At 35.9% G+C, this 19,208-nt stretch overlaps 1 protein-coding gene across 1 annotated transcript; it reads left to right on the top strand.

Moving 5' to 3' along the window:
* The first annotated feature begins 549 nt into the window (after positions 1-549).
* Positions 550-1,883, top strand: LOC107808801 (non-specific lipid-transfer protein 1-like). The gene is made up of 2 exons (XM_016633368.2): positions 550-966; positions 1,619-1,883. The coding sequence occupies exons 1-2, from the start codon at positions 638-640 to the stop codon at positions 1,626-1,628; spliced, it is 339 nt and encodes a 112-aa protein (XP_016488854.1). The 5' UTR covers positions 550-637; the 3' UTR covers positions 1,629-1,883.
* The last annotated feature ends 17,325 nt before the right edge of the window (positions 1,884-19,208 follow it).

Below are 19,208 nucleotides of genomic sequence, written 5' to 3' on the forward strand. Positions count from 1 at the left end.
GCCTTAAATGCATTATATTTTTAAAGGTGTGAGTTCATATTTACTATTTATTATTATTTTAGTAAATTTTTACACATAAATATATACTCCGCGTTGAAAGCCAGATTCAGATGAATCAGGCAAATGAACGCTAGATCCGCCCCTAATTAATATAGAGTGATTCAAGAGTTTATGAGTAAATAAAAAAGCCTCATACTATATTCTTTCTCTTGTTTGATAAATTCCTTCTCTATCGCTTTTGTTGCCTAAATTGTTCTTTGGGGTATTTTATTTCTTCGGACTTGATTTTGGCTACAAAAGTAGTTACGGAAATTTAATTCAAAAAGAATTCTTGAACAAATAACAAAACGAAAATCTCTATGCATGGGTTTCATTTTTATATTTCCCAAACCTCAAAAACCCTAACATGCATGGTTCATGGAAGTTCCATGCACGTAAGGTACTAAAATATAAACAAACAAATACATAAATAAAATAATCCAACATTAACTAGTTCTCCCACTTAAACTCAATCCTCTTCCCTATAAAAACCCTAAGGTGCCAAGAGTTTTTTGTACCCAATACACTCAAAGCACTAAGAGTATTATTTCTTACAATTCTCTCTATTATTTCATCACTTTCTCTCCGAACAACAGAAATGGCCGGAAAGATTGCATGCTTTGTGGTTTTGTGCATAGTGGCAGCTGCGCACAGCGCAGAAGCCCTAACTTGCACTGAGGTTGACGCGTACCTCAAAAATTGTGTACCTTTCCTTACAAAAACTGGGCTTCTGGGAACGTGCTGCGATGGCGTTAAGAAATTAGAGGCCGTTGCCACCACCACAACTGACCGTCAAACTGCATGCACTTGCCTGAAAGCTGCTGGTGAAACTATCATAGGACTTGATTGGAGTAGAGTTGGTGATCTTCCAAGTGCCTGTGGTGTCAATCTTCCATACACTGTCAGCGCTGACATTGACTGTTCCAAGTAAATTCACCTTTTCCCCCTCTTTAGACACATCAAAAACTGCTTCTAGTAGTAGCATGTTGGTCGTGCCGTTAAAATCGGTTTATTTTGAGAAGTGTTTTTCTGTGCATTTTGAAATAGTACTTTTAGTGAAAAACAATGTGTGTTTGGCTAATCAATTTAAAAAGTACTTTTGAACATCATTAATGTTTGTTCAAACTTTTAAAAAGTGTTTTAAGTATATTTTTCTCAAAAACGCTTTTCAAAATTGCTTCTTAAAAAATGCTTGTACTTATACTCAAACGCACTTTTGTTTCTTGTAAAAGCTATACCAAACACCTTAACTTTGAAAAAAATCACTTTTAGCTAAAAAGAAGCACGGCCAGACAAGCTATAGATCTCTCTATTGAATATTACTGCATACTTTTACTAATATAAATTGAAAAATCTTACAATAAATATATGCACTTCATCAATTTTATAGTAGTTAATACATACATGTGAACGAAGGGTTTCTTTATCTTGGGTTTTAATAGCATATTCGGCCAAGTTTTCTGGCCAAAAATACTTTTTTTTTTGCAGAAGTACTTTTTTTCTAAAATTAAGTTGTTTGCATAGGTGTCGTAGTTAAATTTTGTATATTGATTTGCCCTTGTTCGATTTTGTGATGCAGGATCGAGTAAGGATGATGAAGCATCTAATTTTACAACCGCAGAATTTGGTAGTATGCAAAAATGAGGAGAAGAATAATAAGAGATGGGATTATCTTCTTTGATCTTAATTATTATAGATCAATTTGTGTTTCATATTTTCGTCCCTGTTGTTTTGTTTTTGTGTCCCTTTTTGAGTCTCTAGTCCAGTGTTGTGTAATAAATAAAGCGGTTGTATTACTATTCCATTTTGATAAGCTGAATGTCTCCCATTTATATTTCTTCTTTCTTATTTTTCTCAAGTGTTTTTTTCTCACAATTCTTATTATCAAATTAATGGAAATAAAATAGATAAATGAAAATTATAATAATACTATTGTTTACCCTTAAAACGGATAACAATTGAATTTATACGCGATTTTAAGAATATGTGGATAGATTCAACACAAACAATCAAGAATGTTAGATAAACGAGTTAAAAACAAAGGAATTATCAAACCAATTGTGATGTTAAGGCCAGGTAGCAATTCTGCTCTCGACCGAACCCTCAATTCGAAGCCAGTTGCGTGTAAAGAACAACAGTAAAATAAGAACTTTTCAATAGCTAGAGAGCAGAAAATAAATTTGTATTGCCTAGTACAATTCTAAAAAAAGGTAAAAATCCTTCTTTCTCGTCAATTACTGATCTACTACCGACATCGGGTGAGATTATCACGACCCTCCATTAGTCGTGAGCAACCATTGACATGCTTTCCGAGGTCTCGGAGCTCATTCTAGGTTCAAGGAAGTGTTGTCTTCAGGCTCGATGGCGAGCACTCTGTTTAGGCCTTGGTACGAAAAGTTCCCAGCTTCGATTTCGATCACATGTAATCTCGTCCCTGCTTTGTTTGACCCACCTGGAATCGGGTGTGTGTTAGCCCTAGTTTTACCTATATACAGATAGTCCCATAGTTTTCCAAAGAGTAGGTTTGCCGAAACGATGGGAAACGTAGATGAATCCCTGTTACTTCCTTCATATGTTACAACCAGATGATGGATAAGCCAAGCGATGCTCCAAAATTGCCATCTCACGCTTACGGACCTTCGAACGACTCAAAACTAGCCAAAATCAACTCAAATACATCAAATAATGTCAAAGAAAACAACTCAATCAATAGTCGAATCTTTAATCAAAGCCCAAAAATCGATCAAAAAGTCCAACTCGGGCCCACGCCTCGGAACCTGACAAAACTCATAAAATTCGACAATTCATTAAATTACGAGTCCAACCATACTAGTTTCACTCAAATCCGACTCCAAGTCAATGTTCAAAACTCAAAAATTCACATTATGAAACTTTAGGCTAAAACCCTCAATTTCTCTTTAAAATTCATCAACCAATTACCAAAAATGAAGATAAATTCATGGAATAAGATCAAAACCAAGTGTAGAATACTTACCCCAATTCTTGTGATGAAAATTGCTCCAAAAAGTGCTTTAATCCGAGCTTGAAAATGTTAAAATGAAGTCAAAATTGCGAACCCTTGTATTTATCATTCTGCCCAATACTTCTGTTTCTGCGGCCTCTTAAACCGCATCTGTGGTGCCGCAAAAGCGACCAAAATTCCGCTTTTGTGAATTGAAGGTCTGCCTTCGCACCTACAGTAAAATGCTTGCATTTGTGCACACGCAGGTGCGAGTCCAAACTGCGGAACTCAGCCCATCCGCGCCTTCGCAAATGCGAAAAAATCTCCGTTTCTGCGAACTACTGCTCCCAACAGTACTTCCGCTCCTACGACTCCTTTGTCACTTCTACGACCATCGCACCTGCGCAAACCAGCCGCAGGTGCGGTCATACCAGAACCAACAGCAACTAGCAATAACAACATGAAGAAAAATAATCTGAAACGCGCCCGAGCCCCTTGGGACCCCGTCCAAGTATACCAACAAGTCCCATAACATAGCACGGACCTACTTGAGACCTAAAAACACATATAACAATATCGAAACGACGAATTGCACCAAAATTCAAACTTGATGAACTTTGAACTTTTCAACTTCCATATCTCGTGTCGAAACATAGCAAATCAATCCGAAATGAACCCAAATTTTGCACGCAAGTCCCAAATGACATAATGAAGCTACTCAAATTCCCAGAACAACAATCCAAATCTGATATCAAAAAGTCCACTCCCGCTCAAACTTTCTGAAAAATCCAACTTTCATCATTTCAAGCCAAATTCAAATACGGACCTCGAAATCACAATCCAGATATGCTCCTAAGTCCAAATCACTTAAAGGAGCTAACGGAACTATCAAAACTCCAATCCTAGGTCCAATACTAAAAAAAAAAAGTTGGTCAACTCTTCCAATTTAAAGCTTTCTAGTTGAGAATTCACTCTTTCAAATCAATTCCGATAAACCCGAAAACCAAAATCGACGATTCACACAAGACATAATACATGAAACGATGCTACTCAAGACTTCAAATAGCTGAAGGGGATGGAAATACTCAAAACGACCGGTCTGATCGTTACAATTATATAGGGGTAGGGATTAGACACAAACTGGCTGTATGTGCCATGCTTGAAATGCCACCTTTTCACATTTAATACTTAGGATCGATATTAGCAGACCACTTTTACTTTTCCTCTTGGCGTTTCCTTTTTCTATTTTCTTTTCATTGCTTCTCTTTTTCTTTATTTTTTCTATATCATGTGTTTTCTCTCTTTGTACAACCCTATTTATTATTTATTGAAATTATAAAATTACATTTGCTTCTGTTTTCTTTTGTTATGAACAAGGCTAATGCAGTAAGGAGGGGGATTTAAATTTATAGGACTTTGAACACTTAAAGCAATTTATAAGACAAAAATGTTAAGATTGGTGTAAAAAGGACACTTTTATTATTAGTGTTTAATCTTTATAACTAGGTTTAAAAAAAAATCCAAACTTTTACAATTATCACAACTGCCCCAAATGGGGCCCACCCTCTCTAAAAAACGGAAACCCTTCCCAACTCCCATTCCCGCTCCCATCCCCATTCCTCATTCCCAATTCACAAAACCCTACATTTTTTCTCTTGTTCTTCTTCTGCTTCTTCTTTCTTCTGCTGTGTTCAATCTCTTCTTTTTCTTTCTTTAATCCCGACATTGTTTTTCACAGGTCTTCTTCTTTGAGGTTCTTGTTCTTTGTTGAGAAAGATTAGTGAAAAAAGAACAAGAACAATTGAAGATTGGCCCTTGTACCATTGATAAACACTTGATCGTGATTTGCTACATTGACTTGTGCATTATTTCAAGGGAGATATTCAGTCTATTCATCACTATTGGTAAGTAAAGATTGATGTTTAATCTTATTTTTCTCGTCTACAGATATCAGGTTTTTGTGATTCTTTAAACATACTGTGAGATGTTTCAAACATCCGGTGAGATGTTTGACGAGATATTTCAAACATCTCATAGGATGTTTCAAACATCCAGTGAGATGTTTAAAATATTTTGTGAGATGTTTAAAACATTCTGTGAGATGTTTAAAACATCCTTATATAATTGTAGGTAATTGTTTCAAACATCCTGAAAGTCCATTCAGGATATTTCAAACATCCTCTCAGGATATTTCAAACATCCTAAGTATATTCTCAAGATGTTTTAAACATCTTCTTAGAAAGTTTGAAACATTATTCGGATGTTTGCAAAAAATTGATTCTTTATACCAATTCTTTATATACTTGTGATATTTGCAGGTATTCCATTACAAAATGGTTGATTATATTGTATTGGGAGTTAATTGTCATGGTGAATGGGTGGAGTTTTCTACACGTTTTACTTAGCGTTCGAAGAGTAAAGAGACGGTTCTAATAAAGGTGCATAGAGATGTTACGTATGATGAGTTTGTTGACAAGATTATTGCTGGTTGTGAATTAACTTGTTATCCGAGTGATATGTCCATAACTTACATGCATAGCATTGGTGAAAAGCACACTAAAGTAGCTCCCTTTAAAATAAAGAATTATGATTGTTTGAGCTATTATTTGGAAGATGAAAATAAGCCTATTCTAAGGGTATCTGTGGTTGAAAGATTGGTAGAATTTCCAAATTCACCTCAAATGGAACAACATGATAGCCATGGATTGGATGATATTGAAGAAGATCTTTTGAATAGCGATATTCCAAAAATGGATCCTTTGGATATGGATATACCAGAAACCGAAGAAGAAGAATATGTAAACTTTCCTGGAGTTGAAAGCAACTCACAAGAGGTAGAACCGACAACACAAAGCAGCCACAATTATGAAGATGGCACGAAGTTTTATAAGGGTTTAAGTTTCAAAAACAAGTGCGAGCTAGTTGTGTCATTGAAGCTTGCTTCCTTAAAGGCTCCTTCAGTTTCAAATCAGTGAAGAGTACTAAATTTGTGTACTGCGTCAAATGTGTAGAAAATAATTGCAAGTGGTGGTTGTGAGCCGTCAAATATATAAGTACTGATAGGTTTTATATTATGAGGTACAAGAATGAGCACACATGGTGGTCACAACATTTTACAGAAAAGCATCCACACGCCTCAGCGGATGTCATTGGTGAATACATCCATTCTAAGTTTGAAGACGGCAAGGGTCCATCTAACAAAGAAAATATGGAAACAGTTCGTTTGGATTTGGGTTGTAATGTTAGTTATTGGAAGTGTATGAAGGGAGGTCATATTGCAAAGTTTATGGTAAGGGGGACTCCAGAGCACGAGTATGAAATTTTAGATGCGTAGTACGCGCTTAGGAAGGCAAATGAAGGAAGCAAGATGGCACTGAAGCTTGATAACAAAGGGAAGTTTCAGTATTTCTTTGTAGCTTATGAAGCTTGGATTCAGGGATTTTTGTTTATGAGGAAAGTCATAGCTGTTGATGGGACGTTTTTGACGGGAAAGTATCGTAGAGTGTTGTTGTCTGTCGTGGCACAAGATTCAGAGAACCATATTTTTCTTGTGGCATTTTGTGTAGTAGACTACGAGTGTGATGCCATATATGAATATTTTTTTGAACAATTGTCTAGCATACACCCCGACAATGTTGAGTTGTGTATAATTTCTGATAGGCACATAAGCATAGCAAATGGGATCTCAAAATTTTACCCTTAGGCTCATCACGGATTTTGCATGAGGCACCTTGCTGAAAATCTTCGCAAAAATTTTCATTGCGGAGATTTGCTTCACCATTATTATTCTGCAGCTAAAGCATATAGAATTTATGAGTTCAATGATCATTTTCAACAAATCAAAGATAACGATGTAAGAGTTGCCAAATATCTTGAGGAGGATGTTGGGTTTCACAAATAGAGCAGAGCGCACTTCCCTGGTAACATGTACGTTAATGTGAACTCCCCTGGTAAAACATCTTTGAAACATCTCTTAAGATGTTTCACATATCTCTTATGAAACAGGTTACTGGACTTTCCAGTTCAAACATCTTACGAGATGTTTCAAACATCTAAGAAGGTGTTTCACACATCTTTTAAGATGTTTCATACTTGACATGAAACATGTTACTGCATTTCCATTTCTGCAAGATGTTTGACCCTTATTACTTATATTCCAAATTCTCAAAAAGTCTTATATGTCCTTATTTTAGGTATGAAGTATTGACCACAAATATTGCTGAGTCTGTTACCTCAATATTTCTACTCGAAAGAGAATTCCCCATCACTGCCCTATTCGATGCTTTTAATAGGAGGTTTGCTCAAAAATTCCATGAGAGGCGTATGCAGTTCCTCGACACTCCAACCATTTGTGTCCCTTCAGTTGAAAAGAAGATTAATAAAAATACAACATTTGGCAACAATCTATTGGTCCATCCAATAAGGCAATAAGTGTTCAGCATCACCGGTCATGGTGCGGTTGCAAAGGTTGATCTACACAACAGAATATGTTCTTGCAGAGAGTTCGACCTAGACAAAATACCTTGCCCACATGCTATGGCAGCCCTTAGAGTTGAGTTTGGTGATTAATACGGAACAAGCATTTATGACTATACTTCTGACTTTTATTATATAGACACATACGTGAATGCATATGTCATAGAAATTAATCCAGTGCCTTCTGAAGAATGTTGGGATATTCCTCCGGAGCTTGTTGTGAGAAAAATACTTCCACCTTCATGTGAAATTCAACTAGGAAAAAGGAAGACAAAGCGGATTCCAGCAAGCGGGGAAGTAAAAAAGAAGCAAAACAGATGCAAAAGAACTACTTGCAAGAAGAGAACTGAAGGAACAAGCAACTCCGTTGTGGCTTAATGACATTGTTGTTGTACTTGTTTTGATAATTTGATGTTGATTTTATTGGAGAACTAAATGATATCTAGATCTGTATAATTAACGTTTAATTAATCACAAGATCATTAGGTTGACGATCAACTATTTGAAGTATTAGGTAGGTTGATATTTAATGGTAGTTTGATGTTGATGTTACTACCGTCTAATTTCTTCAAACATCCTAAGGATGTTTCAAAATAACGCAGATATTTCAAACATCTATTAGGATGTTTCATATCGATTGTCGTTAAATCTACGAGATCAATAGGTTGACGATCAATCATTTGAAGTATTCAATAGATTGATATTTACTTTTTCATAATGTCAATAGGTTGATTATCAATTATCAAACCTATTTACTAATCAATTTAATAGGTCGATGTATAATTATCCAAAAGATCAATAAGTGGATGATCAATTATTCGAAGTATTAAATAGGTTGATGTTCGCAAGGTCAATAGGTTCACGGTCAACTATTTGATATATTCAATTATTCTATGTTTAATTATCCACAATATCAATAAGTGGACGATCAGTTATTCGAAGTATTAAATATGTTGATGTTCGCAGGTCAATAGGTTCACGGTCAATTATTTGAAGTATTCAATTATTCTATGTTTAATTATTCATAAAGTCAATAGGTTGATGATAAATTATTTGAAGTATTCAATAGGTTGACATATAATTATCCACAAGATCAATAGACCGACGATCGATCCTTTGAGTATTTAATTATTCCATGTTTAATTAATCACAAGATCATTAGGTTGACGATCAACTATTTGAAGTATTAAGTAGGTTGATATTTAATGGTAGTTTGATGTTGATGTTATTATGTCCTTGTATTTTTTTTCACCTTCAACCACCGTCTAATTTCATCAAACATCCTGAAGTATTAAGTAGGTTGATATTTAATGGTAGTTTGATGTTGATGTTACTACCGTCTAATTTCTTCAAACATCTATTAGGATGTTTGATATCGATTGTCGTTAAATCTACGAGATCAATAGGTTGACGATCAATCATTTGAAGTATTCAATAGGTTGATATTTACTTTTTCATAATGTCAATAGGTTGATTATAAATTATCAAACCTATTTACTACTCAATTTAATAGGTCGATGTATAATTATCCAAAAGATCAATAAGTGGATGATCAATTATTCGAAGTATTAAATAGGTTGATGTTCGCAAGGTCAATAGGTTCACGGTCAACTATTTGATATATTCAATTATTCTATGTTTAATTATCCACAATATCAATAAGTGGACGATCAGTTATTCGAAGTATTAAATATGTTGATGTTCGCAGGTCAATAGGTTCACGGTCAATTATTTGAAGTCAATTATTCTATGTTTAATTATTCATAAAGTCAATAGGTTGATGATAAATTATTTGAAGTATTCAATAGGTTGACATATAATTATCCACAAGATCAATAGACCGACGATCGATCCTTTGAGTATTTAATTATTCCATGTTTAATTAATCACAAGATCAATAGGTTGACGATCAACTATTTGAAGTATTAAGTAGGTTGATATTTAATGGTAGTTTGATATTGATGTTATTATGTCCTTGTATTTTTTTCACCTTCAACTACCGTCTAATTTCTTCAAACATCCTGATAGATGTTTGAAACATCTGTGTTAGATGTTTCAAACATCCTAAGGATGTTTCGCAGATGTTTCAAACATCTATTAGGATGTTTGATATCGATTGTCGTTAAATCTAAGAGATGACTCGATTAAACATAACTTATTAATTTAACAGTAATCGGGAGAAAACATCGTGATAGATGTTTAAAACATCTATTGAGATATGTTCAATGTTAATGCCAAACATCCATAAAGATATGTTGCAAATATCCATTAAAACCATTCAAAAAAATCAGATAATATCTGTAAATCATATCATGGTTCCATATTCTTGTGAAAGATATCCACGGCCATTTTCTCCCTGAACTCGCTAACAATATTGCCATTCATCTTGTACATCGGAGTGTTGGTGATGAGGTGCTCAATAAACATTAAGGACCATGCTCCACAACTACTAGATGTGTCATCTCGTGGAAGATTAAAGACCCTTTCAGGTATCCAATCATCGTTCAAGGATTCTTTAGGCAAGTGCATGAAAGGCCACATGATCGAAGGTATCTTGGAAACATTGTGCCAATGGGATACATAAATTCACCCAACTTTTCATCAGTGTACATATAGGTATTGCAGTCGTAAATAAGCATCTTTGACTCTTCAACAAGAAATACAACTGTAACATAATGGTTCTTCTCAATGTTGTATACATAGAAGATCCTCTTCGCACCATTCCAAGGTCGGCCACCACAGAAAGGCAACTCTCCTAGAGCATACTTTAGATCATCCTTATGAAATTGGTACTTATTCAAGATCATGGGAAGAGATAGAGCAGCATTCACCTTGTCCACCCCATCACACAATCTACTGTAGCGTTCCTTTAAGATACAAAGACAATTACAATCCAGGATGATATCTGCTTGATCATAATGCTTGGGATACCTTCTATGTCTAATACGCATAAGGGCCAAGAAATCCTCCCTGTGCTGCAGAATCAAAATAACTAAATTACTAATCCACATACTAGTATTAAACATCAAACATCCATAAAAATCAGTCACAAATCCATTAGGATATTTCAAACATCTCACAGGATGTTTCAAACATCTCACAGGATGTTTCAAACTTCTCACAGAACATCTTACACTGGAGCAAGTAGAGATACAAAAAATTTTGAACATTGAACTTACAAAGACTAATCTTATTGTGGATCAAACAATTCAGCAAACTATACACAATTAATCCTAGAGGATGTTTCAAATTGGGAAGTAAAAATCAAATCAAGATGAAAGGGTTACGATTATGTACCTTATCCTCCAACCAAAATTGAGAATCTTGAATATTCTTAAAGTCTTCATAATTGAACATCCCCCACGTGAATTGTATCTAAGGTCCCCTATTTTTGATAAATGACATTTCTCCTCTCCCAGTCAATCGATTTATAAATATCAACTTTCAGCCTCTCCTCACTGACTGCTTTGGAGGTTTCTTCCTTTCCAGTTTTCTTTCTCTTTTTGTTCCTTTTTTTTCCTTCAGTGTAAGGAGATTGAATAGCTCGGGAAAGAACCACAGGTCTCTTTTCTTGCTTTTTAACCAAATCATCCATTGTCGTCTGCAAATAGTTCAACTGACTCTGCATCGCTTCCCTCCACTTTGTTTGCTCTTCTTCCTTTTTCTTTTCCTTTTCCTGACAATTAGAGCATGTACAAGGACAGTGGATACTAGATGTACCTATAACAACACAATCTTTTATTTTATCACCCATTTTTTCCATAGAAGCATCTTCGCTGCTATCATCATAATTAGAACCCTCCCCTATCATTATCATCATTAAAGCGCATTCCACCATTACCACCATCGTCATCAACAACTTCTTCTCCCATTTTACCATCTCCACCAATAGATTTTTCTGCTTTATCATCATATCCTCCAACCACATGACTATCTCTAACTTGTGGGGTTTGCAAACTACCCTGCATGTGGAGGATGTTTCAAACATCCTGTGGATGTTTCAAAGATGTTTCAAACATCTAAATATTTCAAACATTAAACATCTGTCAAAATGAGCCTTACCGTACGATCTTTGATTTGAAATGGGTCAGGCCTATCTTTTTCTACTTTTTCAAATAGCCATCTCTTCATCCTCGGCAATGTCCTCTCTTTTGGATAGTCTTTTGGCCGTAATTGAGGTATAACTTCAAATGCCCAAGCTTACATTGTGTGATAAAAAGGTAAATAGAAAATTATATAAATAACACTAAAATAGAAGTAACGAACAAGATTTATTTAGTTATCATGAAAGCCCAAGGAAATCCGTAGAGGTTATACGAGTCACCCTTATATTGTTGACGCTCTTTCATATCATTCATAAGATAATCAACAGTCAACCGGAAACTATTTCGGCCCCATGGATAATTATAAAAAGCCTCTTCTGTGGAGGCCAATCTAACTGTAGTTTCAGATACACCACAATTCGAATCATTTGCCAATAAAATATAGTGGACAAACCAAATCAAGCATAATGCATACTTGTATTCTTGTATTTTTTGGATTTAGATTTGATCAACTCAAGCACCATTTTACCAGTCACAGACCTTTTTCCTTTGGAAATAAGTTTCCACAACTCTCTACCATCAAGAAGGTACTTTTGAAGCTTCGAATTCGTGTAAGAATGTCCACAATTGAGTCTAGTCATTATGGCGAACTCACGAAGGCCGAAGCAAACTGGTAATCTTTTATAATCAAACCATAACTCTTGGGTCTTCTCAGACAATACTCTACGGAGTAGAAGGCCATGCACTATAGATGCTTGAAATAGTGGCCTCTTAGGTAAATCCAAAAATGCCCGAAAGGACTATTCCTAAACTTGTTTTCGAGGCCTTCATCCTGCAACAACTTTCGGAACTCACCCATACCTGCTAATCCTAATGAGGATCTCACAGTGATCTTCTTGTTGAATGTCTCATTATCATCTAAAAATGTCTTGCACTTTAAGGGTGGAAGTTCCGATCGAAGCTTTACAATTTCAACCTCGCAATTGCCAGACTCATCCTCAGGCATCTCATCCTGTACCTCGCAATGTCGAACAATCATATTTAGTGAAACATCCTAGGAAATATTTCAAATATCTAGACATAAACTTCAAACATCCAGAGATGTTTGAAACGTATTAAGTTTACCTCAATAGATTGAGAATGTGCATTATCATTCTTTCTCTTTTTTCTTCTTTCTGTCGCTGCCTCTTCTTCTTCTTCTTCTTCTTCTTCTTCTTCTTCTTCTTCTTCAGTATTTGCTACTGATGCTTCATCATCAATATATGTCTCCTTTTCTCTTTCATCAATTGTTGTCTCCTCTTTTGATTCTTCTTCCTCAACATTTGTCTTTTCTTCTTTTACTTTCCTTTCTTCCTCTTTTTCTTCCTTTTCTATTTCCTGTTCTTTTTCCTTCTCAATTTCCTCTTCATTTTCGTTCTCTTTTTCTTCTTCTCCAACATTCCCTCCTTCTACTACCTGAAGAGGTTTGGCTTCCATTTCAGCTACAATTGATTTTTGTAGCTCATCCTCTTGAGATGTCTTAATTCTTTTGCTAGATCTTTTGGAAGGAGATTTATCTCTTCCTCTTCCACCTGTCTTTGACACACGTCCCTCCCTACGTCCCTTTGCCATTTTATCTGCGCAAAAAAAAAGTAACGACCACCAATAAAATTAATAAATAATTTGTTCCTATACATAAAAAAATAAAACTATAAATATTTAAGTAGTCTTTGGTGAAACATCTCAGTGAGATGTTTGAAGCCTCATATAAGATGTTTCAAACATCTCATTAGGATGTTTTAAGATGTTTGAAATATCTTAATGAGATGTTTGAAACATCTCTAAAGGTGTTGCATTGAATGGTCATACAAGATTGAGCTTAAGAGGCAAAATCAATTTTCTGCCATCTACAAATGCTAAGCAAGATAGTAATTTAAGTTTCTAGCTAGTTAGATGGAATTTGAAAACAAGCTAGCAATGTTCATATTATAGTTCTCCAAACTTCTTTATTTATACATCTCTTTCAATAATTTTTTTAATCGCTAAAATAATCAACCATCTCATTGTGATTATCAGGTATCTTTTGGTGAAACATCTCATGGATTGTTAAACATCCTTACAAATGTTTCAAACATCTTAATAAGATGTTTCAAACACTCAGCTCAAAATATCATTAACCAAACCCAGATAAACATTGCAATAAGTTCACAACACACAGGAACAACAATAACAACATGAATATTTAACAATATCTTAAGATTTTCAAACACTCAATTGGCATGTTTGAAACATCTGGCCAAAAAAGCGTTCCACAAATCCAAAATAAAGCAATATAGCTGTTTCAACATCACAATAACTAATTTTATGGGTACGTGGAACAACCACATCAACGGCTACAATTAAAAAATATAAAAATACCAAATTTCCGCTCAAAAATATCAACTACACAACAACTCTAGAATTTATGCACAAAAACTACACAACAACAACAACAAGAAGATACAAAAACACCCAAAAAATCAACTTAGGGTTGAAATAACAAGCTTAGGGTTTATCAATATGGTAGAAAAAAGAAATAAAAAAACTTAACTTGATAATGGAATCTCTACTTCAAAGCAAATCTGAATGGAATGAAGCCGATTTTTGAAGCTCTATAGTACTCTTGAATTTGGAGATTGAATTTGAGAGAAAAATTGAAGAAGTTTGAGGGAAAATCACATGAGTAGTAACATCTGGTTTGGAAAAAGGAAGAGAGAGAAAGGTTTGAAAAGTGAGATTAAAAGATGGGTTTTGTTATTTTGTAATATTTTAAATTTTACCCCAAACTATTTTTATTTCTAATTTGACCCAAATCACCCCTAATCCTGCCTTTTTGTTAATGATAAAGGGTGTCCCAAATACTTCCACAACACTTCAAACGTCTTTTAGAACACATTTTTCCCGGTAGGGACTTCTGGGCCAAATTTGTTGAACAAGACTCATCCATTTAGGACTATTGAGGTGATTAAACACCGAAATAGATTATAGGAGAGTTATATTTGGGATCCAGGGGATATACCAGGCATGCCTATTGTTGAATGAAATGTTTGCTCCTCCTCATCTTCCTTCTACACTGTCTGTATCATCTGTTATGATTCTCAGATCAATATGAAGATTATTTGGGAGGAAAAAAAACTCTATTTCACAAGAATAGAATTACAGAGAATTTACACCAAGAATTTCTCTCTAAAAAAAACTCACCAAACTCTCTTTTTGTTCTCACAATCTCTTCCAGGATTGTATTTCAATCTCTCTGGATTGATTTTTCTGTGTAAAACATAAGGCTCTATTTATAGCCTTAAAGAAGGTGGTTGATGGTTGAATTCTTCATTCAACAATAGAGGCTTCAACAATGGTGGCTTCTAGAATGGGTTGGTGGCTTCAACAATGGTGGGCTTCTAGAATTGGTAGTTGGCAGCAGCTGAACTTATCAATTCTCCCCCTTCAGCTGCATTCCAACACAGCTACTATTTGAAAGTTATTCCAACTATGTCTCTGCACAGCTCTAACTTTTCTTGAGTGACCACCTTTGTTAACATGTCTGCTGGATTCTCCTTCGTATGGATCTTCACTAGTTTCAACAGTTGTTGATTCATCACCTCGCATATCCAGTGATAGCGAATGTCGATGTGCTTTGTCCGAGAATGATACATTGAGTTTTTGCTTAAATCAATTGCACTTTGACTATCACAATGTATCTTATACTCTGTTTGATTTATCCCTAGTTCTTGGAGAAAACGCTTTAGCTATAACATTTCTTTTCCAACTTACGCTACAGCAATATACTCTGCTTCAGTTGTGGATAGTGCAACACACTTCTGCAATCTTGACTGCCATGACACAGCTCCCCCTGCAAAAGTATAAACATATCCTGAGGTTGATTTTCTTCCATTAGGTTCTCCGGCCATATCTGAATCTGTATAGCCTTCCAAGACTGGATCAGCTCCCCCAAAGCACAGACTTGATTTTGAAGTACCTTTAAGATACCTGAAAATCCACTTAACTGCCTCCCAATGTTTCTTTCCAGGGTTAGAAAGAAAACGACTTACCACACCTACCGCATGTGCGATATCTGGCCTCGTGCAAACCATGGCATACATCAGACTTCCAACTGCTGAAAAATATGGAATTGTAGACATCTCCTCAATCTCTTTCTTGGATGAGGGGCACAAACTCTTGCTCAACTTGAAGTGATTTGCCAAAGGGGCACCTACCGGTTTGGCATTACTCATATTGAACCGTTTGATCACCCGTTCAATGTAATTTTCTTGAGATAGCCATAACTTCTTGTTTCTCCTATCTCGAGTTATCTGCAATCCCAAAATATGTTGAGCTGGACCTAAGTCTTTCATTTCAAAGGACTTAGAGAGTTCTTTCTTCAACTGTCTAATTTTTGTTGCATCTTGTTCGACGATCAACATGTCGTCTACATAAAGTAGAAGTACAACAAAATTGCCATCCGAAAATCTCTGAATGTAAACACACTTATCTGCAGCAGTCCTTTTATATCCTTGACTTACCATAAATGAGTCAAACTTTTTGTACAACTGCCTCGGTGCTTGCTTTAGGCCATATAAACTTTTCGTAAGCTTATAGACAAGGTTTTCTTTTCCTGAAACCTCAAAACCTTCCGGCTGCTCCATATAGATTTCTTCATTTAGATCACCATGAAGAAATGCTGTCTTGACATCCATTTGTTCAAGCTCCAAATTCAAACTGGCTACCAATCCAAGGATGATGCGGATTGAAGTCAATTTTACAACTGGTGAAAATATTTCATCAAAGTCAATTCCCTTTTTCTGTAGGAATCCTTTGACTACTAACCGGGCTTTGTGCTTCACCACCTTTCCTCTGCCATCTTTCTTGAGCTTGAATACCCATTTACTCTTCAGTACCTTCTTTCCTTGTGGAAGTTTCACAATCTCATAAGTGTTGTTTTTCTGTAAAGAGTTCATCTCTTCTTGCAGCCATTGTGAGCACGTGATTTTTTGTTTCGCACGACAATCGCTCCAAAAAGAAATAAAAAAAATAATTGGCCCTGCTGTACAATTTTGGATTTCTGTGCGGCACCTTGTTGATTTATTTGTGACTTTTACCCATTTTTATTTTTTCTTATTTATTTATTTAAAATACAAAATGTGTGTGTCAGGCGTAATTCGAACCGTAATCCGGTCGTTAAAAAAAAGAAATCATAAATAGGCATCTTCGTCCGTGATTTTGATTTATTTGATTTTACCTGTTTTGAAATATTTTAGTGTGTGTGCAAATAATTGTATTGAGTGTGTATTTAATTTTAATTTGATTTTTGGCTTAGTTTTGTTTTAAAATAAATAAGAAAAGGAAATAAAAATAAAAATAAATAATAAAAATAAAGAAAAGACCCCTTCCCTTCCGGACTTGGGCCAATTTTAACAAAATTGGCCCAAACAAACAGCCCAAGACCCAGGCCTGCCCGGTCCAGGCCACCTGATGCCCAGGACGTCCAAACGACGTCGTTTGAGTCGTGCCTGATCTGGGCCGTTGATCTCAGAGTGATCAACGGCCAAGATCAATTCCCCATAACCCATCAATAAACCCGACCCATCTTACCCGGACCGACCCCAACCCTTTACCCTTGAAACGACACCGTTCCACTTAAGCTATCAGATCCAGACCGTAGATCTAGATTGATCTAACGGTCGAGATCAATCCACCCATTAACTATATAAGGCCATAATCCTACCCTGCCCCCCCTATCCGAACCCCAGCCTTCGTCTTCAACCTCATCCCCTTCAAACCCTAGAGCCGCCCTTGTATCCCCCACCATGAAAACCGGCGGCATGAACGCCGGTGACCTCCACCTGAACACCATAGAACCCCCATGCCATCCTGAACCTAAATCTACCAACCACACACCTCGAATCCTATCCCACCTTGTCGAATCTTCATTTGAAGATTCGAGTCGGAACCTAATCTACATCGATCTACCGTAAACTCGTACCAGACACTCCCCAGACCCCCCTCGTGACCAAACCATACTTGGTTTGGTCCGAATATAACCAGGGAAGCACGAATATTAGATCTGAGTTTTGAAACCACAAGGTCCCTCGTCACTGGTTCAAACCAGTTCAAACCAAAGAGGTTAAGGTCTAATGGACTTTAATCAAAGTGTTTCTCATTTGAGAAACACTTCGATTAAAGTCCGTTCAGCCTTAAGAAAGGCCTGGCCAGGTCCGAGTTTAAGGTCTTGATTTTCAAGATTTAAGGTGAGTTCTTTCTTTTCTTTATTTGTTTTGGTTCGTTTGATTGTTGTAAGGGTCTGTTCGTTTCCTGTCCTTGACTTCTATCAACTGTGCTTCAACCGCTTTGCCTGAACTTCTGTTTGTTTGTCTAAGATCCCCCCTCCTATTCTGATAAGACATATGTATTTGTTGTACAATAATTGAGCTTCAAATGTTGACTGAGCAATTGGTTCCTCGAGTACCACTTTGCTCAGTCAGTATAATTCGAATTATGGGTCGATACTGTTAAATGTCGGATTTTTGGTTACGATTATGTTAATGCTAATATAGTCGAGTCGACATGTGTCGTCAATTAATTTCAACTGTCCGAACAATAACAAATCGATTTACTTCTGCTAAGCATTTGTTGAGTCAATTAAGAACCAGTTTTTGTTTACTTATAGTTGTTTGAATTGATCAGTAATGTAAAAAGATTTGTTTGGTTTAAATTCTGAATTGGAAGGCATGTGCACTCATGCACAGCATGTGCATTAATGCACCTCATGTGCTTTGTGCACAGCCTGTGGCCTGCATAAAGGCCTTTGTTAAGTTAAAAACAATTTGACAGCATATGCTGTCAGATACATTCCACTGCCCATACTTGGCTTTAGTTTAAAGAAGTATTTAAACCTTTTAAAAGTGAAATCTGCCAGGGAATGTTGATGGGGTTTAATACTTAATTAGCTAAAGTTGGAATTGAAAATGGAAGGCACATGTGAGGGGTACTGGGGTGTTCTGAAAAACAGGCTGTTAAAAGAGATAGTTTTTGAGGTTTATAAGGGGATGGACATACAGAATTAGGAGGAGATACACATTGAACCTTAAGAGCTGAAAAGGAAAAATACAAAGACAGAATTAGAGGCAGAGGGATTAGAAAAGAAAGATACATACACTGTGAGAATAGAAAAGAAAAAGAGAGAGTTGACAGAAATAGAAAGAGAGCAAGAAAGAGATAAAACAGATTAGGAAATCAGAAATTTGGTTTCGTTTGTCTGAACTTCATCTATTGTCAATACATTAGGCAGTGTTGCTCCTCCTAAAATTCAATCGAGATTATTGTTAGTGTTTTGTGGCATTTGGTATATTCCGGAATTGGATTGTCTGGAGCATTGTTGCCATCACACTGTGTGCTATTTCGTTTGGCTGTTTTTTTTCTTCAACTCTAGTTCCACCTCGCATCAGAATCCTTTTCTTTTGTGTTGTTCTGATTGCTGTTGCTATTCTGCTCACTATTGTTGCTGCCCTGTCCTGCTGCTATTACTAGTCCTGCTTCTTTTTGCTGCTGATTTCCACATCTTCTTCTTCTTCTCCTTTGCATTTTCAGCATTTCCAGGTACACATTTCAAGTCCCATATTGATGTAATTAAAACAGTTGGAAAGCATGAAATGAAAAAAAGGTTGAAGAAGTTC

The sequence above is a fragment of the Nicotiana tabacum genome, chromosome 10 (assembly GCF_000715075.1).
Source record: "Nicotiana tabacum cultivar K326 chromosome 10, ASM71507v2, whole genome shotgun sequence".
Lineage (NCBI taxonomy): Eukaryota > Viridiplantae > Streptophyta > Magnoliopsida > Solanales > Solanaceae > Nicotiana > Nicotiana tabacum.